This window comes from Genypterus blacodes, unplaced genomic scaffold (assembly GCF_046128005.1).
Source record: "Genypterus blacodes isolate CSIRO-AG114 ecotype Tasmania unplaced genomic scaffold, CSIRO-AGI_Gbla_v1 ptg000067l_1, whole genome shotgun sequence".
NCBI lineage: Eukaryota > Metazoa > Chordata > Actinopteri > Ophidiiformes > Ophidiidae > Genypterus > Genypterus blacodes.
Window position 1 is genome coordinate 12551875 of NW_027466879.1, and position 26780 is coordinate 12578654.

General features: G+C 45.6%; 1 protein-coding gene across 6 annotated transcripts in view; it reads left to right on the plus strand.

Annotated features, from left to right (window-relative positions):
• Positions 1-1846: 1846 nt before the first annotated feature.
• adcy7 (adenylate cyclase 7) overlaps positions 1847-26780 on the plus strand; it is a 38793-nt gene continuing 13859 nt past the window's right edge. For 3 of the 6 annotated variants that reach the window (XM_076155476.1, XM_076155481.1, XM_076155482.1), the window contains exons 1-5: positions 1847-1972; positions 19997-20567; positions 24420-24617; positions 25002-25166; positions 25259-25408. In XM_076155476.1, the coding sequence (XP_076011591.1) occupies positions 20403-20567; positions 24420-24617; positions 25002-25166; positions 25259-25408 (678 nt within the window). In that variant the 5' untranslated portion in view covers positions 1847-1972; positions 19997-20402. Of the gene's footprint in view, positions 1973-7857; positions 7993-10455; positions 10544-19996; positions 20568-24419; positions 24618-25001; positions 25167-25258; positions 25409-26780 lie in introns of those variants that run through there. The other 3 variants (XM_076155480.1, XM_076155477.1, XM_076155479.1) reach the window with 3 other exon arrangements.

The following is a 26780-nucleotide window of genomic DNA, read 5'->3' on the forward strand; positions in this document are numbered from 1 at the left end:
GAGACATCAAGTAGGAGTCATTTTTAATTGGGTAATGTAAAATGTCCTTTGGTTCTCTTCCCAACTAAGAAAAGCCATGACCTCTGTGTCCTCAAAAGTTACGGTTAGTCAAATGGATATTTAAAAAATAGATTCGAATTTTATTAAACTTTAATGGAGAGAGGAAGCCATGGAATTAAAGTTTCAGTATTTAATTCAATACTTAAGCTTTAAGGCTTATGTGTGTGTTTTTTTAGGTGTAGCTGCGATTATGTCACGCATATTCATTAAATACCCTCATTAATACATAAACACACTGATTACTTTTTAATGAAATTGCTCCCTCACATTCAGTGGCTTCCTCATACTTGCATGACGTGGCTTCACAGGATCAAAGGTACTTTTGTCATCTGATGGTAACTATGTCTGAGGAAAGAAAATGATAAAACCACTGTTTCTCTCTCCCCTCATATTCATAGATTATGCAGACACACTGGAAACTTTCAACTGATTAAAATTTCACGACAGTTTCACTTTCCCTGTGTAGTCGCACAAGAAACCAAGTGAGTTTCATGCTCACAGCCACCAGTGATCCTAAGACTTCACCTGACATTGGAGCAGATCAAACACGGTCGATAGGAGAAGAGACAGAGACAGCCAGGATAAGTCTTCTCTCTGAGCTATGAACTGCAAACCTCTGATAAGGTTGAATCATTGTGGACATAATTTACCTTGTCTTTATTGAAGAAATCCCATAATTCAGGGGAGGGAGTGGGGTTTATCTTTCACATAGAGCACCTGCACACGCTTAGAATTCCTCTGTTTGGTAATAATTACAAAAAATAAAAGAAGAAATACAAAAATAATTACCAAATGCAGGCTGCCTGTTCAACCTCTTGGATGTTGACCAAACAAATGAACAAATAACAAAAAGCCATAAGATAAAGCAAAAGTCAAACAAACAAAATACAATATTAAGGTCTTGAAATGAGATATTTAAATGACAGATAAGGTAGATAAGTCATTCCAGAGTGCTGCCAGTAGGTGGCGGCAGCTGCTTCGTTCTCAAAGGTTTCATGATTTCTAACTACAGGTAGGAAACAATCATTATATACTGTAGAAATGGCTGCTCTTTGTTTGTCGCGCTTCTCCCTAATAAAGCGTGTGTTTGTTTATGTATGTAATTCAGAAAGCTCTTCCTCATGGATGACATAAGCGTCTGCTGTCTTTGTTTTTCCATAGCCTGATGAAATCACAATGTTGTACTCCAAGAATGGGAAGCACTCACCTGTACTCCCACACATAAGAATGTTAATTTATTTCATCTTTGTATTGGTATTTAGTTCAACTTCTGTTTAGCTCGCGGGGATCCATGTTAATGAATACTCAATTTAAATTAAGTTAAGTGAACCCGCGTGTAAAATCAGTGGAATTGCTCTTTAATTATTTGAACGTCCACTAGGTGGCAGTAAACGACAACAGTCGCAGCGTCCACATGGCTATCCATCAAACGCCTGCTTAAATGTAGTTGTCCATACATTATTACTCTATTACTAAAGCTTTTATAGGTGAGTATTTACATTACATTCACTCCAGTAACTGCAATGGAAAACAATATCATTATAATAGCGGTTGAAAGCCGCATATAGACGCTAAACGTCCCCTCTGTCATTGTCTTCAAACTTCAAATCCAGAGCGAAATACTACAATGGCGCATTTTCCTGCCTGTTTTAAAACTTTTTGTGCCATTTACTTTTTTTAATTCAGTGTTGTAATTGCTATGTTTGTATTTGTTATAGTACATATATTGGGCAGGGTGTCAGTGTGTGGAAGGAGGGGCGTCGCGTCCACGGAGAAGCTGCTGATGAAGCGCGGACACACACACACATACTCACGGAGGCTCAGACTCACCAAGCGGGCTGCTCACACACATACACACACGCACACACACACACGTCCACATCCACCCGGGACGGACTCCGACCTGCCCCAGGTAAGAACATGCTAACATGCTAATAAACACAACGGAGCCGCTGTGTGGAATCGGAACCGAACCTGAAACCTGTTGTTCTGATTTCAAGCGGAACTGTTACTGCTGCTGCTGCGCCAAAAAACAACAAAAGAGTTTAAAAACGCGTTTCTTAAAAAAAACTACTTCCCTCCTTTAATGAAAAACGTTTTGTTTGAAGAGTTTGAGGTTTGACTTGTTGACTTTTGGAGGTTGTATTTGACGGTATTGAGCGTTTTTCCACCCGGCGTCCAAAACAGTAGATTTTTGGGCTTCGTTCAAGCACATTATGCAATTTAAGAGTGGATCTACTGTGTTAACACGGCGCTGGAATTCAGTCAGTGCTTCTGTCGTACATAAATGAATGAAATAGTCCAGTTTAATATGAAATTGCACTTCATTCTCGTCCTTCTTTTAGATACAGACACTGCTAAACGTCTTATATTTCTAATTGAGCTATAGGCGATGTGAAACTATGCTGCTGTTGCCTTTCTGATCATCATCATCACCATCATCATCATCGTGTAATTCGAGCCAAACGTGGTGACTGCAGAACTCAAAACGTGTATAAGTTGCTGCTGTTGCGTCAGCTGCTGTTGTCTCTAGTCAGTGACCTGCTGTTCCTCCTCAGCTAAGCTTGACTCAAAATATCTTCCAGGGCAGGAAATGTTTGTTTCTTACAAAAAATGCAAGAGCTGCCGTTTGAGACGAGGACATGAAGGGGTTTATCTCCCTCATATCTGATGTTCTGGCTTCATGTGTGACTCAGTGTTTGAGACAGTTGCTGGGACTGGATCAGGGTTTGTGCATGATTCTTGTTTTCCCTGCTGGTTGATGGCACCTGCAGTCTAATATTTGTGATCACGTTTAAAGGTTTTCATCATATCTCGCTCATCCGCTCGCTGTTTGAAGGGTTTGTCACAGTCTCAAACAGCTGTAAAGGAGGTGGCAAGCTTCCATTCTGATCTATTCATCATGAACGTGTCATCGGTCTGGATTGTGCTATTAATTTGTTGACGTATTCATGTCAGTTGATGTTGAGCCCTGTCAGGAGCTTTACGTACAAGTGGACACCGCTGCTAACAACATAAACGCCTTATTGACTTCACGTCTGCAAAGATTTGCCGTTGCCGCCGCAAACGGTCAAATCCGACCACCCGCACAAACATTACAGCTGAGATTAACAGGGCTTCATTTCCACGCAAACACATGAATAAAAATAGACTAAGCTGCTTATGTTGCACAGTTATCCAGAGTTTCCTTCCTCTCGGTACTTCTGATGTTTAACCAGTAGAGTAGGAGGTTAATGTCAGCATTTGTTCTAGGCCATGATTCATGATTTGCTCATCGCCTTATGAACCTTTACAAACTAAACCTTTATACCTTTACAGACGTGTCGTTTGCCTTGTGAGACAAAAGGAAGCAATGAGGTGTTCTCTCTCATAGCAACAAGAGGCTGCAGCAGTGGGAAGGTCTCAGGAAAGCGTCTACGTGTCCCGATTAAAGCTGTTTGCTCGTGGTTAACAGCCTTTGTGGTTTGAATTAGTCTAAGAAGGCAGGTATGAAAGAGCGGTATGTGTAAACATTTAGGTTGGATGATGAATGCATTCCGCACTTTCACACAGATTGGCCCTCATGTCGCTGTGCGCACAACTGCACCGCGTCATCAGGAGGTCGTCTGCAGACAGAGCTTCGTACGCCGAGTTAATATAGACATATTCACGTCAGATTTGTAAATATAACCGCATGCAGGAGAAACCTAGAAGCTCAGAGCGAAGGTGGAATTGATTCGGATACACGAGCCCCGGGATCGATGCCTGATCGGTGCAGGATTGGACAAACGTGTGAACTGGGGTTGAATTCTCGGTCACAGATCGATGAAGCTTTGGTCCCTTTGGTAGAAACGCTAAGCCACATGGTGACACACACACACACACACACACACACACACACACACACACACACACACACACACACACACACACACACACACACACACACACACACACACACACACACACACAGATTGTTGCTGTCGATGTATAATTATCTGTTTGGTGGTGACATTACGAGCAGCTTGTTGTGACCGGGCAGGTAATTAGATTGATCTTCACAGTTTGATGCATCTGGACAGGTCCGGTCTGTTGTAAGGTAGTGGAGCATAGACACATGCGTGCACACACACACACACACACACACACACAGGGATGGATTTGTACTGTTGTGGATGATGCCATGGTCTTCTCTCCTTCTGTTCTGTCATGAGGAGCCTCCTAATTACCGGTTGGTTGGGTTGTTTTGTTTCTTTCTTCCTTCGTGTCAGGTGACCTTCGCTGACCTAGCTGCGTTTGAGTTTGAGCAGTTACCAGGCAATGGTGTTGCGTCACAGGCAAAGGCCACAAAGTGCTTCAGAGGTCAATTGAAACAGCGGCGAGGAGCGCAAAGAAACCCGGCGACATGAAACAAACGCACAGAATGAATTCAACGCGGAGCTGACGGGAGGCGGTTCCGTCGTTTAGGTGCTGCAGGAGGATTTGAGATTTCAGACGTCTGAGCGGAACGTTACGCTCGCCCATGCGCGACGACTGTAACGTTTTGCTCTCTTGACACGATGCTCCTCCTGATACGAGCGTCGAGACTAGTGGTTAAGATTTTAAAATATAACAGAGGCGGAGAAGCAGGAGGATACTGAGCTGAAAACCTCAAAACCTCAGTCTCATCTGCATTTAACTGCTGTCTGGAAGGGCTTTTCTCCTGTAAACTGGCTGTCATTTGTTTTGACCCGCTTACCTCACCACACACACACACACACACACACACACACACACACACACACACACACACACACACACACACACACACACACACACACACACACACACACACACACACACCGAGGGATTACACAGGCGCACACAGTCGCGTGCACAAGCCGCACTTGACAATGAGGGCGCGCTCCAACAGGAAACCAGGCGAAGCTCCACAGGAAGTGCGAGTGCGTCTGCTTGCAGGTTTTCTTTAGCTTGAGGGGTTAACACCATCTGTCAGCCCCACACACACACCCTCTCACACACACACACACCCTCTTACCACACTCATTCTAGCCTGTTTTCTTTCTGAACTGTCTCACACTGTCATCTTTACTCTTCGTCATTATCAGCTTTTAAAACTCTAAATTCACCATCATCATCAACCCAAAAACATTTTTATCAGACACTAAACATCTCCACGTCCAAGCAAATATAAATAAGCAGCAGGATTATTTTGAAGTGGTAACAGTGATGATTATAGTCTGGGCTGATTTTGTCTTATCTGAGGGTTTTGGGCGTGTTTAGGGTGAACTTGGAGTACTTCTGCCTGCTGCTGAAGACTTCCTTCCTGAATCCTCTCTACACACACACACACACACGCACACGCACACGCACACACACAGAAGCAGACCTGCCCAGATCACACTTGGAGATTTCCACCTTAATACGTTGTTGATTTCACCATCTCTCTCTCTCTCTCCTCTGTCTCTCTGTCTCTTCTTCATCCTTCATCCTCACATGCTCTCACTCGGTCCGCCATCTCTCCTCTCCCGTCCTCTGGCGTCCTCCTGGTGGGACACTGTGCTAATCCCGGCACACACACCACGGACAAATCGGACTCATTAACTCCCGACCCGGTGGCTTCCACCCAGGGACCGGCTCTAATCCTCCCCCAGCCCCTGCCTCTTCGTCATACTTGCCTCGCCGCCTCAACAGTGCAAATCCATCAAAAAGATGAAGCCACTTTTGTGCGGACGGTCGACTTTTAAAGCCCCGAACGTCAACGTCAAATTATTTCTGCCACAATGTGTTGGTATTGTGACAACAGGCGTGATGTCAAAGTGTCTAACATAGCCAGGATGTAAACACAGCCGGGGGAAAACACTGGTCATCAGCTCGTTTCCCAGCGATTCGCTCATCTCACGACTGTTTGATCTATTTACAGTGAGCCGCCCATCCAGCCCTTATCTTCATACTTGCCGGGCCTAAGTGCGTGATGCGATGCCGGAGTGTAGGGGTGGATATGACCTTTATTTGGTTGATGCCTGCCTCCTCGCTCTCCCTCTCAGGATTTCCCTCGCATTGTTGTTGTGGAGGCGAGAGGAAGAGTGCGAGCAGGACCTTTCTCTTGTACATCCAGAGCTGAGGCCAGAGGCTCCCAGGCTGCGGTGAAGCCACAGCCAGACAGGAGAGACGGGCACAAAACGCCAAGGCTCCGATACGCTCGGATAGTAGCTCGTGTAACTTACAGAATGTAAAGTATGAAATTCTTAAAATCGTGATAACTAAAATTGTAAGAAACCGCAATTTCAGCACAAATCGTGATAGCGGTCTTCTCCCTGAGCTGTACGAGGGTAATTACGATATTCCTACAGCTCCCCCTTGTGGGCTTATGAGGAAGTCTGTCGCTCCAAACTGCAGCGTGTTTCGCCCAAAAGAGATAGCAGATGTTTTAGTTAGGGACCGTAGTGAAAGTGCAGTCCCTAATGCTGCTAACCTAAATGTTTTACTATCCATTATAAATACATGCATTTACTTATTCTAAACTACTTAAACTACTCTTAGTTTTCTGTGCAATGGACCATGTGGCTCTCAGTTGAATACACACTTTTTGTGTGTTTTAAAAGGCACCGTGTGTGAAATGAAATCAGCAGTCATGAGAGGTAGACGTGCTTCTGACAGCAGCGTGTAATCAGGGCGCTTTATGGAGAGATGGTGACACCCGTTGACAGTCGGGTACAAGAGGGTGCTTCTGTCTTCAGCCACGTGGCCCGGCGCCCAGGTGGCCCGGCGCCCAGGTAACACGCTCCAGGCTGCTGGCTGTCCTGATTTTAAGTATGATGATAATCTTCAGGCCGCGTGTCGTCTGTCGTCTTCCCTCCTCACACCCACTCTCATCACCTACTGATGAAATTGTCTGTCAGTGCGGCGATGTGTGAGATCTGAGCCCTGATGACATCTGGAAGACTCGCGTTCATGTGGGGTTTTACCCGTAGTGGCCTCCTACAAAGCGGTTATGTCTTAGTCGAGTTTGTTTGTTAGAAGGATCTCTCCAAAAAGTATCTGGTTTGAGTGAAACGTGGTTGGCAGGTTGGATGTAATCCAGGAAAGAAGCCGTTCAATTATGGCAGCAGTGGGTCTGATAGTGGCACTGCGGTTGCCAGTTGCCTGATTTCTCCTTGGCAAATGGATTTGATGTCATCATACGGCGCCAGAAAGTAGTTGGGTTCTCAGCAGGCAATGATACGGAGAGTGATCACCGTGCAGACGGGAGAAGGAAAGATGCGGTCACCGTGTTTAAAATCCAGCTTCTTCTTTTAATGATCCATGCAGAGGAGCCGTGTTAGCCGTGTTCTTCCCGTTTGGAGCTTAACACGGATACTGAACAGGGTTTCCAGTTACTGCTGAAAATGGGGGAATAACCGAGTGAGAGATGGAGGAGTTCTTGTGGTTTATGGGGTCTTGGTAGGTGTTGTTTTACAGTGACATCGAGCACAAACAGCCCATTATTGACTTTACCATCGTCTCGATCTCTGATTATTTTGAGGAAAGAGAAAAAATGAACTTAGAGAGCAGGTGGCACCAGAATTACCCTGACACTTGCTTTTACTTTGATTGTTCCAGTGTTAAATTGAGTCGACGTCAAAAGCAGAGAATTAAACAGGAAAATCACTCAGCGGGTCCTTGCTACTATGGAGACGGGGGTTTTGCCTTCTGTGTCCTTTTCTACTTCTGCACATCTCTTTTTCAACATTCCCTCCTTCATTGTAGCCACACAACAGAGAACGACACACAGCAACGAGCTCACTGTTGTTCCCCTCTCCCCCCCCCCCCCCCCCACACACACACACACACACACACACACACACACACACACACAGCTCCACCCAAGTCGTCACTTTCTAATGTGGTTCGGTCGAGTTTGTCTTGCTTCCTTCTATGCGGTATCAGATGCGAACACGGAGCATGATTAAGGTACTTTTATTCCTTCAGTTAGTTCCTGTTTTCTAAGAGGCTCGGGGCCTCGTAAGTTCCTGTTCTATTTGACCCAGGAAAGCCCCGTCGTCGGGCTCCACAGCGACATTTATTTTCAGCAACAGTTGTGTCAAAACGCAGGGTTGAAAAAAAGAAAGAGAAGAGAGAAACTCCTGATCTACGAGGGGCTGAGAGAGCAAACACACTCCCAGAAGCTAAAACGTTTGCCGCTGCGGCATCCTGTTGCAAAATTAACATAGGTATTTATTTTCTCTTACGCCCGGTTGGCTTCATCCAAACCGGTGGCTGCAGCCTGCTAATGCACTGGGCTCAGTGGACGCTCTGGAGGGAGCCCGAACAGGCGCTGGAGAGGATCATCTCCACTCTGAAGTGACACTTTTGAGTGCTTCAGCCCACCATTACAGAAATGCCTCTTCACCTTATCATCTATTTAATTGTTCCATTTCCTGGGCACCTTCGCCGCCCACGGGCCCCTCCGTGAAAACACTCACCGCAACGTGCGTTCTGGCAGGCGGGTGATAGAATGTTTTCTAGTGTAAGCGGAGATGCGGTTAATCATTTATTTATCGCCACAAAGATGCACTTGTACGCATATTTACACTGCTAAACCCCGCATAATAAGCCTCAGATGCTTTGACGTGAGATTGTTTCCTGTATACCGTATAACAGCACAAACGCGTATATCTATATATACAGTACACACAGTATGCAAGTGACCTTTGGTCTCACACTTCTGCTCCATCGTGACGTCGAAACACCCTGCAGCCAGCGTGAACCTGCTGCTGCTTCCGAGCGTTGGAGTGTGGATGCTGCAGATGTGTGGGTGTCTTGCTTTCTCCCTCTCTCTCTCTCCCTCTCTCTCTCTCTCTCTCTCTCAATTTCCCAATTTTAATTTCAGCCTTTTCTCTTGCGCGCTGCGGTTCAAGGACATTATGTAACGCGTGCGAGTGCGCCTCATCCGGAGAAGTGCCATAGAAACGGGAGCGCGCGGAGCTTCGCCGTCGAACCGCAAAACAACTTACCTGTGGAAGACATTAGGGAGATGTGAGTGCCAAATGGAAAAAAAAACAGGATTTGTGAGGCTGGCAGGAGTTTTGACTCCAGCCCAGGGAGGAACTTTGCCTCCATTAGTCTGTTTTGTTGTTTTGCTTGAAGACTTTCAGGTGGGTTTTTGGCAAGTCTTATGTCACATTAAAAGCTGAGTGAACCCGGTGTTTATCAGCGGCTTCTCTCTCCTGCTGTAACATCTAATTACTTTCCTTTGGCGGACGGCGTTTGCGGGCCACCGGGGCGACTCGGAGCGGGAACAAGTCACTCATTGTGCCGGGGTTAGTTAATGAGTGTTTAGCAGGGATCGGGTCAGGGATCTCGCAAAGGTGTGTGTGTGTGTGTGTGTGTGTGTGTGTGTGTGTGTGTGTGTGTGTGTGTGTGTGTGTGTGTGTGTGTGTGTGTGTGTGTGTGTGTGTGTGTGTGTGTGTGTGTGTGTGTGTGTGTGTGTGTGTGTGTGTGTGTGTGTGAATCTAATCTAAAGTGAAAGTCTTCTAAATCAACAATACCAGTATTAATTTAGCCAGAAATTAAATCTTAAGAGAGATAATCTTTCATTCAAATACACGATGATAGCAGAAAGGACTTTTCCATGACGATTTGCTCATTATTGGTTCATGTTTCCAACCATTCAGCCAAATAGCGTGAGATGGTGACTGCAATCATGCCAGCGTTGCAGTAATTGTACAACGCTCTCAATCACGAGGCCATAAGTTGTTTACGTGACACGTTTCCTTCTTCATCTGTCTGCGAATTACAGTGAAATGCTTCATCCCTCGTTTCACCAACAGGGCGAACTCTGCCGACCTGCTGACTTCCCCTCCGGTGGGGATCCAGTTTCTGCTGCTGGTGACACGCACGCACGCACGCACGCACGCGCACACACACACACACACACACACAGAGCATCCTTTCACTGCGTCTTTTGGGATTCTGTCACACGGGACACCGCTGGTCACCCAGTTTGACCCATCAGTTAAGCCGCTGTAGATTTATCCTGTACAGACTTTGGGTGAACAAACAAAATGGAGTGTTCCTGATCAAAGCTGTTTGTCATTAAAGAAGAAGAGGGTTTACATTGTGTAACCGTATTTACAGCCGTTAAGCCTCACAACCAGAAACCATGACGTGCTTACAAATCAATAACAGATCTCCCGTCCGTCTCTGCTTATTGATCCTAACCCGATCATTGTCTGCCCTGACGCAACTTCACAAAGAAAGAAATCAGTGGTTGCTTTCGTTACAGCATCATCATCAGCGGCTGGCGCTTCCTTTTTTGTTGTCCACGTGTAGCTGTCCTTGGGCTGTTGTTAGGGAAATGAGTCACGGTTGCCAAGGAAGTGAAGCGGCGTGCGGTCGCCTCGTGTCACAGGGTAAGTTTGGCCTTGCCTCAAGAGCTTGCCGCGCCACTGCAGAAACCCACTTGCTCGCCTGACGCTAGAATGAGAACGCAGTCGTTTGGAGAGAAGGAGGAAGTGGAGAGGTGAGGAGTACAAAACAAGTGGGAGGGAAGCAACTGTCAAAAAATACAAATAAAATCGTCTTCGTCTTCCTGCTGCTGGCTCCTTTACACTCAAAAGAATGATGATTGATGAGTTACTCCATACAGATTATCACTTCCACTTTGGTTTGTTTTGTTTGTTTGTGTGTTGCTGAACATCGTGTTCTCTTTGCCGTGTGTGTGTGTGTGTGTGTGTGTGTGTGTGTGTGTGTGTGTGTGTGTGTGTGTGTGTGTGTGTGTGTGTGTGTGTGTGTGTGTGTGTGTGTGTGTGTGTGTGTGTGTGTGTGTGACAGTGAGCTCTTACTCGATACAAGGTGGGAAGTGAAGATCTGAAAGGTTGCTGGATTCACTGAATGAAGCAGCTTTTATCAATAAATTATTTTAGATTTACATAGTTGGTTAGATTCTGCACTTTATAGGATAGGATGCAATGTTTGTGGCATCTTGTGGCAAGTAACCATTAAGAAGCATTAAGGAGATCGCTCGTCAGTCAGGCTGTTCGATTATGATTTTGATTATTGTCTCTGCAGATATTTGTACTTTCTTGTCCATACTATACAAACTCATCATAATTCAGCCAATTTCATATGGATCCAATATTGTCAAGAGTCATCTGGGTTCAAGTGTCCAATACAACTTTCCATTTGTCACCTGGTCGGGTCGATCAGTCGAGTGCGATCGATTAATCGCACTTCTCTGTGGCCAGCAGTTCCGGCTCTTAAACCTGTGCGAGGCTGTGAGTCAGGTATTCTGGCATCGGGGCGGGGCTGCTGTGAAGCTCAGTCACGGTTCCAGCTGCTCGGAGGACTCCTGCGGCAGACAGATGCTCAGTGGGAGTAACCTCGCCGTTACCTAGCTCGGCTCAAATACTGCATCTTCCCACTCAGCCGCAGGAACCCTGGGAAGCGTCGCCGCCGCCGCCGCCGCCTCCAGACATTCCAAAGTGCGAAGCTGTTCAGCAGAGACACATTTTGGAGCACATTCCTTGGCACGTTTTTGCAAAACATAAGGGGGCAGCTTTGAGTAAATGTGTTGCCGTAGCCCCACAGCCACGCACAAGGTCTCCTTTGAGAGAGGTGACGCAGATGTATAGGAGAGGAAGAATTTGTAGTAGAAAGAGACACAAAATAGGAGGAGTGTGTCTCATAGGCAGAGCTAATGAAGACGCTCAGTGGGGAGACAGGGATGCTATTAGTTAAATCCTCCGTCTCCATCCACTCCAGTCATCCTTAGCTCTCAGGAGGCATTTGAGGTAATGAGATCCCTGTGTGCTGCGTGTGCGTCACTCCCACCGTCTGACCTCCCTGCTGCCGTAGAGCTGTAATTGAAGACTTTGCAGAGCGCTGCCGAGCCATACTGCACTTATAGCACATGCAGTCAGCACGGCTCTTCCTCCTCTTACTCACATTCAGAGCTTTGTCGAAAATACGTCGTATACTTTTGCCCTATTTTGAGTTTATGTGCCGTTGGATGTTAAAGTGCTTTGCTCAAGGGTTATGATGTACGGGGAATATGTTACGCTACGCCCTGCTGCCCCGCCCTGCACAGTCCCTTAGTCATCGCCAGGACCAGTGTTCTTTGGCTCTTGTTGGATTGGGGCTGTGTGTGTGTGTTTGTATGTACAGGGTGTGTTTGAGTTTTTGGTCATCAGCATTTGGGCTGATGTCCGGGCAGATGTTCACTGCTGCTCCTCACTCTACACACACACACACACACACACACACACACACACACACACACACACACACACACACACACACACACACACACACACACACACACACACACACACACACACACACACACAGGACTGAAGCCCTTTTTGGGTTCATTTTGTCCTCTCATACATTTATTTATCTATATTTCATGAAACGGTTTCATTTGTGTCACAAGTCCGTGTAACTGCCAGTGATGAATGAAATCCCCTAAACTGTTTGGCCGCCGCTTCACGAGTTTTATGTTTTGTTGATGTTCTCTGCAGGGAACAGACAGGAAGATGAGATACGAGAGCACATTCACGGCAAACGTTACACCAGATATGCTAATTCATCCGACAGGGAAGCTTGTGTTCCAATCCAATCGTAACAGCTAGTCTAACGTGTTCTTCTCTCACTGCTACGAATGTCCGTGTTCTTTAATTGTTTGTGCTGTTTACCGTCCAAGGTCGGATTTCAGTCATGTATTATAAGCGAGCTACTAGTGAAGGGTCTGATTTTGCAGCAGATTGAGGAGAGAGAAATCAATCTTCAATGTGATACAGGAACATTTTATAAACGATCCTTTCGCTGTTGAAATTGACCAGAAAGTTCCAAAAACGACGTTCCGCAACACACACGCACACACAGGCGGCATGCTTTGATCGAGTTAAACTATGACAGAGGAGGAGGAACTTTAAATCCCCTCAAACGCACCGCCGTATCTGAAAATCACAGTAGATTAGTCCACATGATATTTGCTCTTTTGTGCTCCGTAAAAGCTTTGTGGGAATTGTTTATCCTATTTGTCTGCATGCTGTGTGTTCTACAGTTTAGCACAGACTCGCCCCTGTATCTGTAATAGGTAGTGCTAGATCATCAGCAAAAAATGTGTGTTGCTGTCTTACTTGCTGCACATACCTGATCCAGTTATGTGCCTCCTGATTGGTTCCCTTCCATTTATCTGGCGATATGGTGGAGTGTTGTTATGTAACTCCGTTGCCGTTGTGCTGCACTAAATCACTGCTTTCAGCGCCGCATTAACCTTAATTTGTTTTTGATGTGGAACAAGGGACCTCACCCTGTTCCGCAAACATTTACCAGATAATACAGAGGCTATTTCTACCGCTCGCAAATTACAGTGGAAGCCGGTTGCTGGTGCCAGGTGAAACACACGTACACACTTCCCACACACGCAGGTATACAGCGTTCCTACCTGGTAGAATTTAACCCATTGACATATTATTTATTGCATTTTTAAAGGCCAATGTATCGTTGTTGGTCATTGCCTCTCGCACCGATCGTAGCCGTGGGAGGCAGATCGAGCGTGGACGGATAGCACATGCTGTATGGGCGTGGTGGAGATAACACACACACACGCACATAGCAGAAGAATAATTATGCACAGGTCAAACCATTGCAGCACTACAGGGATTTTCCTACGCCGAACGCTCTGTCGGTCCGGCCCATTCCTGGCGTGGTCTCCCCATTGTCCGTGCTTCCCAAAGATAATAGAGAGAGTGTTTAATGAGGAGGGCCGACTATGCCGAATACCGAATATGTTTCCCTCTCATGCAAGGCAGGGGGGACCTCTTGGGAATACTTAAGCTTCAAAGAGCCTCTAATAAGCGCCACAGGCTGGCACGCGATGTTGCTTGATTATAGAATGCAACCCGAGCACGTGCTGCCCCTCACAACGTGCCGTCTGACAGCATTAATCACCACAAATAGTTAAAACGACACTAGTTATGTCTGTGAATCGATGAAAACACGCACCAGATGGCCTCGTCAGCAGCCATTGGCTTTCTGGAAGTCAACCATCACCGGGCTGCTCCGATTGCCGCCGCCGGTTTCTGTCTCGGCGTGACGTCCGCGTCAGGTTTTTTTGTTTAGCTGCGCGAACGGCTCCCGAGAGTACGAGCTGCAGATGGTGTGGTTTCTCGTTGCCTGTGGTAGGCCCGGCTGGCATGCTGAGGGATAATTATGGTGTTCTTATTGCCACTGGTGGCGGCGGCGGTGGCGGTGGAAGAGGTCGGGCATACATACACAAGGGGCCCCCGCCGCTCCACAGTGGCAGGATGGAGCAGGTCCAGTTATGAGAGCAGAAATGGGAACGTGGGACGGGAAAATGGGACGTTTACTGGAAACAATGGTCTCGGATTGTACCAGCAGCTCTGAGAAAAGATTTTTGTCGAAGCTCGGGTTAGAATTTGTCTCAAAAGGACCTTTAGTTCACGTGTTAAGTGTAGGACATCTATTTTAGGAATACAACCAAATCAGATACTTAACATTAGAGTGAGTGTGCACAGGTGTTTTCAGTCCAAACATCACATGAGAAGGAAATGGCTCAGACTAATTCAATCACTGCTATCGCTTTATTGGATTTTTCCCATGATGGATATGTTTAGATCTAAATTCTATGCATCTTTAAATCAATAAACCCCTCTTTGGATCGCTGTTTGTGTCAATCAGCAGAACTGATGGCTTCACTTGCGACAGCGCAACCGCTCCCGTTTGTGGAAGTAAATGTGAAACACTTGACCGGCCGCTTCCGAGCACGCGCCGCACTTTCTTGAACTTCCTGCATTTATTATAAGCAATGGCATTTCAGCCCGAAATCAGCGCCGAGATAGCATCCTGTTAATATTGTTAAGTTTCAGCAGCTCCTTCTGGTGGATGGGGCTAATTCAATACCAGTAGACAATACTGGGAGGAGAGGAGGGGAGATGGGGAAACACAGTAGGCCTAATCTAATCTGCCTGGTGCATTGCTGTACATACATCAGTCATCTGTTTATGGAAAGGGTCTGGCCATGGGCAAGGGCCTGGCAGATTGCCTCGGTAACCTTTTCTGAACCTAACTGTTTTTTTTTCTTACCAGGCTACAACATAAAGTATGTCAGGTCCAGGATCAAAAAAATCAACCTTTGGAACATTTACGCTCTATATTTATTTGGTATATCTGCCCGTATTTAGTGTTAATGCCACTGACAGCTGCTGATGTCATTGTGCTGCTGATGTCATTGTGTGTGTGGGGATCTAAACACATTAAGACAAGTATTTTATGTCATGCATCTATTTGTAACGTTTATACATCAAGGTAAACACTTCAGCTCTGTCACACAGTATACACACGCAAAACTACACATTTTGTTTACATAAACTATCAGTACAGTCAGCGGCATGGGGGCTGAATGCATAATAAAAAGTAATGACGTGTGTAAGTCTGGAATTTCCAACGTCGTAGTAAAACATCGTAGTAAACATGACATTAAAAAGGAAACAAGTCTGGAAAGCTTCTGTCTCGTCTTCTCAGTGTAGATTAATGCGAGGAAGGAGAGATGCATGTGTGTGTGTTTACCCCTTATTGTAAGCTTACTGTATTTAGGGGAGGAGGAGACATGAGCTACGTCATTTTTTTCCCGTTAGACGTGAATCCTTCTCCGACTCAAGCCAGAGCCACAGCTGATCCCTGGGAGCCTGGAGTTGTGAATTTGGAACCAGCAGAGCTTCTTGTGCAGTCTGGGCGAGAAAATGTTCCTTTCTTTGTTTTTCTTTACAGCCTTGGAGTCTTTGTCTTGCTCTTGGCCAGCCTTATTGTAGGGCAGCACAAAGGCAGCTGTAAAGGCGGAATGACTTTGCTCAGAATAGAGATCGGCCTATTTGCTCTCCATGAAAACGCTCTGAATGGTGTGTAGGTTTGGGGAAGATCTTGAGCAGATGGACAATGCCTATGAATGTTTGATTGGTTTCAATAGCTTGCAGGAGAAGATAAGATTGGTTTATTCTCAATCCGTCTGTGCCGCATTAGACCAGAACGTTTTCAATCTCGACTGAGGGACTTCCCCATCTTTGTTGATATACAAGTAGACATTGTTTAAATTCATAGATCTAATTTATTCCAAGGTTCCTCCCGCACTATTACCTTGTGGGTAAAATGGCTGACCAAAACGTCTTCAGTCAAGGCACATTAGCCACAGAACCCAGGTCGCTAGGCTACATGTGTTTTTTTCTTTCCCTTTATCGACATCATAACATCACACAGATTCTGCTGGTCTTACATTGAAAGCAATCTGCCACCACATTCAGAGAACACCGTCTCTCTGATGATTGTATAAGCAGCTTTTTACAATCAGCAGCAGTTCTATACACAAGGTCACTGTATTTATGTTGTGCTGTCTGATGTATGCATCATATATAGACCTTGTCTCATTGCTACTGTTTGCTCGGGTGGCGTTCATGTACTTTTATATTTGATGTGTTTTGTCTCATTGTTGACTCACCTTCCTTATTTAGGTTAGTTGCAAGTAATGGGTTGTAAGTATTATGATGACACTCAACACTTTGACATTTGCTATATGAGACATTCAGACTCCTGCGGTATTCAGAAGGGACACAATTGACTTTTTTAGGAGTGGCAACAAGAAAATATTCATAAAAAAGTTACTTGTCCTGTACTTTATTACTCTACACTGCAAAAACACACGCTTCCAGTCGCTTTTCCTCCCTGCCTCATCTCCTCTTCGCTCTGACACTAAGCGGCGGCACAGGCTTTCATCTCAGCGGCAAGTGTTGCAATGACGTCAGCGTGTTTTGTGCGTTTGCCATTCCAGGCCTCTGCGATGCCAGTTTGCAAGGCTGCTATGATTCCCTCAATCGCCCGGCTTTCATGGAGAAAGAGCTGGCAGACAATGCGGCACAGTTTCAGCCATTCATCGCCGGCTCACTGAGCAACTCTGCTCCGCTGAAGCGTCACACGCCTGTCTACTCTCCCGCATGTGAGATGGCACAACCGCAGAGCCCAATGGCCTGATGGGGTCGTGATTGTTCGGGCTGTCAAAACCAAACCAATAGTCATATCCCACAATATTGATACAACCTACTTCTGGTTTGGACTTTTTACTAGTAACACAATGTACACTTACTACTTTATGATTGCACAAATGTACTGTGCCATTTACATTTTATTTACATTTACATTTAGAGGCTGAATCTAAAAAATAAATAAATTGTAGGTACGTGGATCAATTTTTAAAAATTCGGAATAAAAATCCTAATATGTTGTCTTTTTTCCAAACCTATCAAAATGTCAATCAAATTTCCATACCATAGTATTATATTGGAATATTTTCCTAATTGTGCCTGTTTGTTATGATCAATTTAGAGAGTTCTTGCACTGCCTACAGGTTGTCCAGGGATGAGATGCCCTCTCTGATCTGGCCTCCCTGGGTTGTCCATCCTCAATTTCAGAGTGCGTTCAAGCTCCACTCTTGCCTGTGTTGTTGTATTGACAGGAATGAGAAGCATGAGAGCCATTACTGGTGTTTTTGTACAGCATTTGCATAGTTTCCTCTAAAGTGGCCAGGAAGATGAGCAGATAAGGAGAAGAACCGAGCTGTGGTCCAGCGATTAGAAGAGGCTCCCCTGAGGTCTGTAGATGATAAAGGCTCTGTTGTTGCCTGCCAGACCCTCATTGTCTCCTTTGGTTTGCCTTTAACTACTTCATGTACCTACTTTGAATACTCCCTAAATTCTGTAAAATAGATTTATTTTGTGGGGTTTTTTTTGTCTTTTTTATCTTAACATTCCCGTGGTTGTGCTCATAAACACTATATAGCGTTCACACATTTCTTTGTGCTCTGTTGACATTTACAGTAATGGCAGGATACACATCTGAATCATTACTGCACACAGTAGTTCCCAGGTTTAAGACCTGTCTGAGATACAGCTTTGGCATTTAGTAGGTATGGTCTTATGGAGTAAATCATCCCCCCATTGTAAATACCCGGTATACTTCTACCAAGAGGTCCCCTTCTCATAGACCAGCTGGTTCCTATTGATGTGAGAGGAGGACAAGACCCCCCTCTCCCCTCTCTCTGTGTTTATGTGCTTTGTTTTTACCTCACTGCTCATCCACTGGCCTTTACTGCCCTTAGACGTAGGTGGTGTTATTATCTGAGGCCGGGGACAACCGGCTGGGTGCTGTTCTGTCCAGCATGAGCAATGAAAGGGACAGTTAAAAGTGGCCGTAAACTACCAGCAGGTCAGTCGCCGCGCATACTTTCCCCACGGGGGGGGGCGGAATCGCTGACGACCGCTGTGATGCAATGCAGACGGGAATCACACACTCCAGTCATACAAATGGAATTAACTGTTGAACGTGGGAATTTCAGAGATAGACTGTTCCGCAAGCTCTGTCACGACACCTTTCACTGGACTGGAGATACCATGTAGAATCAACAACCCGCCTTCGCAACATGGCGAAGCTACGAGTTTCCCCTCCATGGTGTGACCCAAAGTTCATCGACGTGTGTGTGAAATCTGACTTCCTGCGTCTGTTCCTAGTCCAGCAATTGCAAGGAAGAAAGAAGCTCCGTTTACCAAGTAGATCTCTAGAAGTGTCCATCCATGTTTTCGTTTGTACTTGAAAATGTGTGTGGAGCAAAATAACAATAAATTATAATAAAACTGGCAATGCATTCTATCATAAGAAGTGTGGCGCATAGGGGCTCACTCTCTATTTACACACAGTGCAACAGGTGTGAGTGTGTGTCCTCTATTGCCTCTTTTTATGGCCTGTAGCATCTGTCACAGTTGCTATGAGGGGACAGATAGACGGAGCCACCAGCAATATTAGCAACTGGAATAAATTTGGTTTCTATTGACAGCAGTGCGAAGTTCACGTCGTTTCCATTGTGCTTCATGCCCTAGTCTCCTCCCCTCTACAAAATCAACAAATGAGAGCTATCATCAGCTGTAACTGGACATAAAAACACAACAGTAGAGTTTAGATCAGAGGGAGAGATGTTAGATATGATTTGACATTTCTTTCTCTTCAGTCTCAGGATCAGGCTACAGTATCCGCTTTTATTCATCATCATGACGCAGCCCTTACATCAACCCCCACCCCCTTCTGCTTAGACTGTGGTGACGTGGGGTTGTGTGTGTGATTATTGAGTTGTCTTGCCTTCTGGCCAAAGCGCTGTAATTGTTTGAAGAGATAAGGATGGTCTATATTCTCTCCGTGTGTGTGTGTGTGTGTTTTGACAGAGCCTGGCTGCCATCTTCCCTCAGATTGGTGTACATACATCACAGTCTTTCACCGAGGAAAGAGCTTAATGGTTCTTCTCTGGTTCTACAGTTTGTTTTTTGTAGATATAGTTAGGATAGCGTGTTGAGATGAGATGATCAAGAGATGATGATGGCTTCAGATAGCAAATATGAGCCTGATATTGAGTTCATTGGGCCTTGGTCAGGGCGTGGAGTAAACATACGGGTCTTCATTCATAAAACACAGCACAGGACTTAATGTGCTGTTGTGGGAAAAATGCTCCACATAACCACGTTCCACCGCATTAGTGTTTTCCCTGAGTGAGGCATTACTGTGGTGGTGACTCATTTGGGTGCTTTTTCACTGTGACTCTAAACTTCTGCGGCATGAAATCTGTCTAATGGCTGTATTTGGTTTGCGTGTGCCGGCAATTGATACATGGAATGTCTGAGCCGCTATTCAGTTGATTAGGCAGTTTATTTAAAGGGAAAGCTTTTGGACCTGAACTTGATTTGAGCATGGTGCTGTGTTGTTATTTTTGTATTTAAAAAAAAGAGTGTGTGTGTGTGTGTGTGTGTGTGTGAGAGAGAGTTTAAGTTTCATAGTGTACTTGACCCTCCTTCCATGAACTTTGACACCATTTTCTCTCTCTCTGTCTCTCCCTGTCTCTCTTTTTCTCTCTCTCCCCCAGGTGTGCTGCCTCTATCGGGTGGAGCTGGTGACCTCACCCTCCGTCAGGTCCTGAATCCTTTTTGGGATATCCGATGACCGAAGCAACGCAGTAGCTGGCAAAGGATAAAGTGATTCAGCCTGTCTGTGCCAGTCAGACAACACAAGAAGGCAACGACAACAATCAAGATGTCCTGCAGAGAGAAAAACACAAGCTTCACTTGAGCGTCATGAGCTCGCAACGGGGCCCCTCACAGATTTAGAACTGTAGTCTTTCTCTGAACTTCTGGTCTAAAGATAAACACACGCGCACACACACACACACACACACACACACACACACACACACACACACACACACACACACAGCAGTCCTTTCTTGGGCACCTGTTTCACATGTGACTATGGCTCTGTGAGAAGTGTTAGCCATGCCGGCCAAGGGGAAGTACCTGTTGAACGACCAGGAGCTGAAAAATGAGGCCCTCTACCGCAAATTCTCCTGCATCAGCCAGTACCAGCCCCTGGTGCTCCTGCTGTGCCTCTCTATGCTCTCCTGTGTGATCCTCCTCATCCTCTTCTTTGCCCTTCAACTGGTGAGTCCTCTTGTGTTCAGATTTCAGAAAAAACGTGTTGTGAAATGGGCTATATTTTCTGATGTACGTTTATTTATGGAATTAGTGGATTAGCTTTCAGTTTTTCAGGGTGTTTGCTAATAGTGATGGGGTCATGTCTTTTTGATTTGATTGATTTGAAGTCACCCTAGTTCCTCACAGACCAGAGTGAGTATCAGTGCAGCCTTTCAAAGGTGGACAGAAGTGGGGAATTTGTTGGACGCACAGCACACCCTGACGTTTGAAGATGGGTAACCTCGTTCAAGGCAACCAACCTTAACAAGCCTTAGAGTTTCAAACTCTCTTCTCTAAGCCTCAGGCCACCACTGCACCCCTGTTGTTCTCTCATTACATTTTGCACACCAGAAAAGAGGCATCCATTTTGTGGTGTTCATCCTCAACACAGATCAACTTAACCTCATGAAAGTAGCAGTCCCAGATTGATCTTTCATGATCCCAGGAATTCTATCCGTGACAGCTCTGACAGGAAAAGGTGGTTATTCCTTGACTTCCGCTGATGGGGGGCGTGCTGTTGTTGTTGGCGTGATGTCATTCATCTGGTGGACGTGACGGCTTCTGTTGCTGCAGGCTGAATTACAATAAACTAACCGAACAAAACAAAGGAAAGCACTCTGTTTAAATGCAGATGCATAGTTCATAGTCTGGAACATTCTCTTACTCCTGGACATGTGCAACTTTGACGTTGTTTCATGAACGCACATGACAGGTCAAAATTAATCAGTCATACTTGAAAACTGGAAACACCAAGGCTGCATACTCCTTTTAAATGTGTTTCCTTATTAACTTTTGAAATACATTTTTTATCTTTTTCATTCTTTTGATTTATGGGAACTTTTTGTGTTTGCAGTGCGACCTTGAGTGTCTTGAAGGGCAATTATTCTGGATTGGGAAGCAAACCAACGTTGGCTCAGTGTGAATCGCCTGTCATACTGCAGCAGCTTCTTACAAATTACAACAAGATTTTCCTTTTGATTCTTCAAACTCATATTTCTTAAGTTGAGTCGTTCCCTCACATCAATCACTCCTCTTGCTCTCATGGGGCCCGAACTGAGCCCAGTGTGTGCGTCTTAAAGAAATAGTGTTTGAATCTGACCGAGCCTGGGGTCCAAATGGGATGGGTCCATGTCAGCCTCTGATCAAAACACGCACAGTGATTGACGAGTGGCGCTGCTTGGCCGATGGCAACAGTCAGTGCAGGAGAATAAAAGCCTCCAGCTGTCATTTCAAGTGTGTCAGTTGCATATTCACTCAGCCCATTTAACCGTAAGTTCATTGAAAAATGTAAATGTTGTGTGTGTTAGTGTGGAACTACAGCGACCCTTCCACTCAACATAATTAATTGAAATCTGTCTCCTTGTTTTTGATCTCCAGCCATTAAAAAGTGGTTTACATTTTAATTAATCCTAAACTATTACTCATTAGCTCATTCCTCCCTGGATGCACCGTCCGCCTGAGAAGTAAAAAACATCTGCTTGGTGAAGCCTAAGAGAAGGAGAAGCACATGTGTGATTGACGACATTAATGATGGCTGTGTTACATTTGGCTGCGAGTGCCAGTGAGCTAAGCTATTGAGCCGGTACAATAGCCAGGACTGGCACAACTAAATGGAACACGGCCATTGGTCATGTTATAAATCAAGTCATAATGTCTGCCGTTTCCCTCCTTCTCTTTCTCTCGCGCACACACAGTTGCCCGGGGTACAGGGGCGTTGAGAGAAAATGTTGGCATAATGGAGCTTGTGTAACGCTGCAGTTCAGTTAAAGAAGGACTTTGTGTTTGGCAGCTATCAGTGTCAGAAAGTCACCATGAACTCCTCTCCGATCCCGATGAAGAGCGATACGACGGGGGAAACTGGCCGCGGCTCATTGTTCCTAGTGCCACTTGATAACAGCAGTTGCGAGCTCTGATTGGACACAAGAGAGGATATCAGTCCGCCTGCTGTTTGGGTTCTCTATATTTAATCCCCAAGTACTGTGTGTGTGTGTGTGTGTGTGTGTGTGTGTGTGTGTGTGTGTGTGTGTGTGTGTGTGTGTGTGTGTGTGTGTGTGTGTGTGTGTGTGTGTGTGTGTGTGTGTGTGTGTGTGTGTGTGTGTGTGTGTGTGTGTGTGAAGTCTATGTTACATCGCCTCGGGAGCCGATCTCAAATACGTACATATTCGTGTACGTACATGTTGCATCTGACATAAGGACACAAAAAGGCTTTATGTACCATGTCATGAGCGACAACAGGGAAGGGCAGACGATCAACGGTGCACTGTGCAAATCACATCACGCTGGTATGTACATGAACGCTCTCAGGAATTCACCCTGGCAACACTACAGCAGTTGCATATCACCGCTTTACATCCCTGGCAAACAACGAGGCCGTCTGTGCCTGCAGCGCATGGCGACAATGAAGCAGCAGAAAATGTAGAGATGTTTCTGGAAACACTAACAAAGCTACTTGTCTCATTAAGGCCACGTAGGGAGAGCGAGACGGCAGCAGACACTAACGCGTCATGTCCCGACTGTAGAAATACCAGTGACTGTGCAGCTTCCATATGAGTGAACATGAAGAGATGTCGCAGCTTCTATCTACATCATTTCACATCCAGTTCATTTGGTGTAATTGTTCTCTTCCTGCCTGGGAAGAAGCTGCTGTCGACTCTCTCAGTGACGTACGGCCCAGAAAGTGTTGGGAGTCGAGAGCAGGCCTTTTTCTTTTTTTTTGTAGTGCTGCCATGGTTACCAGAAACCTCAACATACAATGCAGTGATGGCCTTCTCTGAGCAGAGATCTGTTAACACACACTCTGTGCGTCTGTCTCACTCTTGCACGCTCATTTAACCCTTTGTCTCCTTTTCCCTCTCACTGTCTCTTTCTTAGACCCGAGCCTGTTTTGCGCAACCACACACTGCGCTGCACGTGTGCAAACTTGTGCACGCCATGTCAACCAATGTAGTCACCCGAGCTCATACGTGCACAGTATGCACATGCACACACCCATGCAGAGATGCAGGCAGACACACATGCACACACAGGCACAGCGCTTGCCTCTCACTGTACTGTAACTCAATCAAGCAGACAATGGCCTGGAGCGAGCAGGACGCGATGAGACAGATGTGAATAAACCTCTGTAATCCCACACAAGCTTCAATACTTCAAATATCAAGACATGTTTGGCTCCCTGGAATGTCTAGAAGTCATCGAGAGAGAGTAGAAATTCTCCATTGTAATGCAGAAACTTTCACTTCTGATGGAAGAAAGAACATTGGTATACATTATTTGGACAATAGGAAGGGAAACTAAACCCCAAAAGAGCAACACAGTGCAATACAGACAGGAAATGATGGTGGTGAGGAATGTTTGCGTTTTGTTAAGGCATTGATCCAATTTGATGCTTTTTAAGGCAGTGGTTGTAGTCTTTAAGCCGGTGTTATTGAAGGTCTACTTTGGGATGTTTCTGCCTACTGTATTACATAATCTGTGTGTGTGTGTGTGTGTGTGGTAGCAAGCATGTGTGGAGTTATGTGTGAGAATCCCAATATTGCATCCTTGTCCCTGCATCAATGGTTCTTAAACGTTGTCTATGGACCATAATGACAATCGGTAACAAACCTACATTATGTCATTGTAAACCCGATTTATTCAGGCGTGTAAAGATCTTAAAGGTGAGTGAGAAGCTCAGATGTTCAGCTCCATGGGGCGAAGAGTCAAATCTTCTTCACTGCTCTACTGCAATCTATCATAAGGAGGATGGAGACGCGTTCATAAACAGAACACACTCCACATGTAGTGTAAATGTAATAAGTGTGTCTGTGTGTTTTGCCGCAGAGCGCAGTGGAGCACTGCGGCTTTGTGAGCGTGGTGGGCGGCAGCCTGTGCGTGTTCCTGGCCGTGTTCGTGCTGGTGTGTACCGACATGCTCTCGCAGAGATGGAGGCGCCTGCTGGGCTTAGTGGTCTGGGCCACGCACCTCACCATGGGCTACACCTTCATCTTCAGCGGCCCCCTCATCCTCGCCTGGGATCAGGTAACAAAAGTTCCAACTTTCCCCAATGCCTTGATGCGGTTTCTTAAGTTTTTAGACGTTCCAATGCTGTATTCTTACATAAATGATATGAAGGTAAGCCTGACAATGTGCCTCACACACATTTACTTCCCCCACTAGAATAAATTAGAATAGAAAGTCTATAACCTCAGTATTCAAACAAATGGCCAAAAGTGTTTTTTCTTATGCATAAAAATGTGTTTTGCTGATATGAGGCTCCAACACTTTTTCTATAAGCTCGTGACCTGAGATACTTGACCACAGTGTTAAATCCCCCGATTACTCGGAGGTTTCCATTAGTAACATTTAATTGATGTGGCATTTCGTGGCATTTGATCTAATCAGCGTCCGCTTCCTCTTCTCCAGGTGCCGTTCTTCCTCTTCATCATCTTCACCGTGTACACCATGCTGCCGTTCCAGCTGTGGTACGCCGTGGTGCTGAGTGTCATCTCCTCGCTGTCTCACATCATGGTCCTCACCCTGCGCCTCACCGTGTTCAGCCAGCAGCCCCATCTGTACCTCATCAACCAGGTCTGACTGGTGCATTCTGGACTTGTGTGTGTAAGTGTGTGTGTGCACGCCGTTGGAGCTCCTAACACCTGCACCCTTGTGTCTTTCCGTAGCTGCTCTCCAATGCAGTGGTGTTTCTGTGCGGCAGTGTGGTGGGAGCTTTCCACAAGGTCCTGATGGAGAAAACCCTGCGGCAGACGTTCCAGGACACCCTGAGGTGCCTGGGCATTCGTATGAAGCTGGAGATAGAGAAGAGACAACAGGTTGGTACGCTACACTGGGTCTCCAGGGCCGGCTGAAGGTCCTGGGTAAATAAGCCACCATTCAGGATGCTTCTGTGTGTCTGTGTCCTAAAGTTCAACCCTCTATTTTTGGATTCTTTCATTAAAATGTGGACGAAATGACCTTTAGCTGGTGGGAGGAAAGGACCACCATAAATATAACCGTCAATACAAATGTAAATGAGGACGCGCAAGAGAATGTGTGTCTGCCATCACATGTGATTGATTAGATAAGAAAACAGACAAACACCCCCAAGAAGGCTCCAGAGCTACACACACACACACACACACACACACACACACACATTTCCTTTATTACTTGAAAGGACAGAGACATTACAGACACATGATGAGAGGAGCTCTTGGTAACATTTTTACCCTTTTGGTTGTAATAGTCCTCAGGTCACTTTGGCCTCGTGTCGACTCCCTCGTGGAGGTCAACTTCATTCCTACAAACAAATTCTTCTCAAATTAGGTTTGACAGCGTTGCTTTTTCAATTACACACACATTTTTGCCTATGTGCGTTTCCTTCAGTGTCCTTGAAAGAAAAGAAAAGTTTCTCTTCCGTGGTTGGTGGTATTTCCACCGTTGCTTAGTAAAGTGGCATAAAACATGCGAGTTCCGCGAGGGAACCTGTCGCGTTGCCTAGCAGGACTGTAAGGAATGATGCAAGCGTTTAAACCCCTCTGTTGTGTTTGAATCGAGGCTGGAAAAGGAATTTTGGCCCGCAGGGTGACAGCCAAAGAGACGGAGACGTAAGAGGACAGTGAGGGGGAAAGTAGGGAACCAATGAGAAATGAGTCTGCGTGCCTGTTCCTCCCTAAAATGTTTCCTGGCAGGGTGTGAAGGCTCTGTGACATAAAACTCCCCTTTGAAAAGATTCCAAATCCTTCCACTATACTGTAAATGTGTGTGACTGCATATATTTCACGATATTCATCTAGGTTTTTACTTACATTTAATGCGATATGTCCATTTTTCACACTCAAAGCACTAAAGCTGCCGTCTCTCATGCTGTGTGACATCCACATTCTCTCTCCATAACACTCGCCTGAATTTATTTAAGCAGCACTTAGTGAGTAAGTTTGAGCAGGCCTGACGCAGCCAGAGGTGTCAAAACCTCTCACTCTCTCTCTTTAGCTGTAACAATCTCTACTGTGGCTTCTGATTTATTCTATGACTGCTTGAAGAGATTTCCTGAGAACTTCATTGACCTTTGAACTCTTTGAACGCTGCTTTTTAATGTATAGCCCCTATCCAGTATAACGGGCTGGAGGAGTTTCTAATAATACTGTGATTGCTGTTAAGTGGCTATGATGTTTTGAATCATAATTTACATCATAATTTGATAGC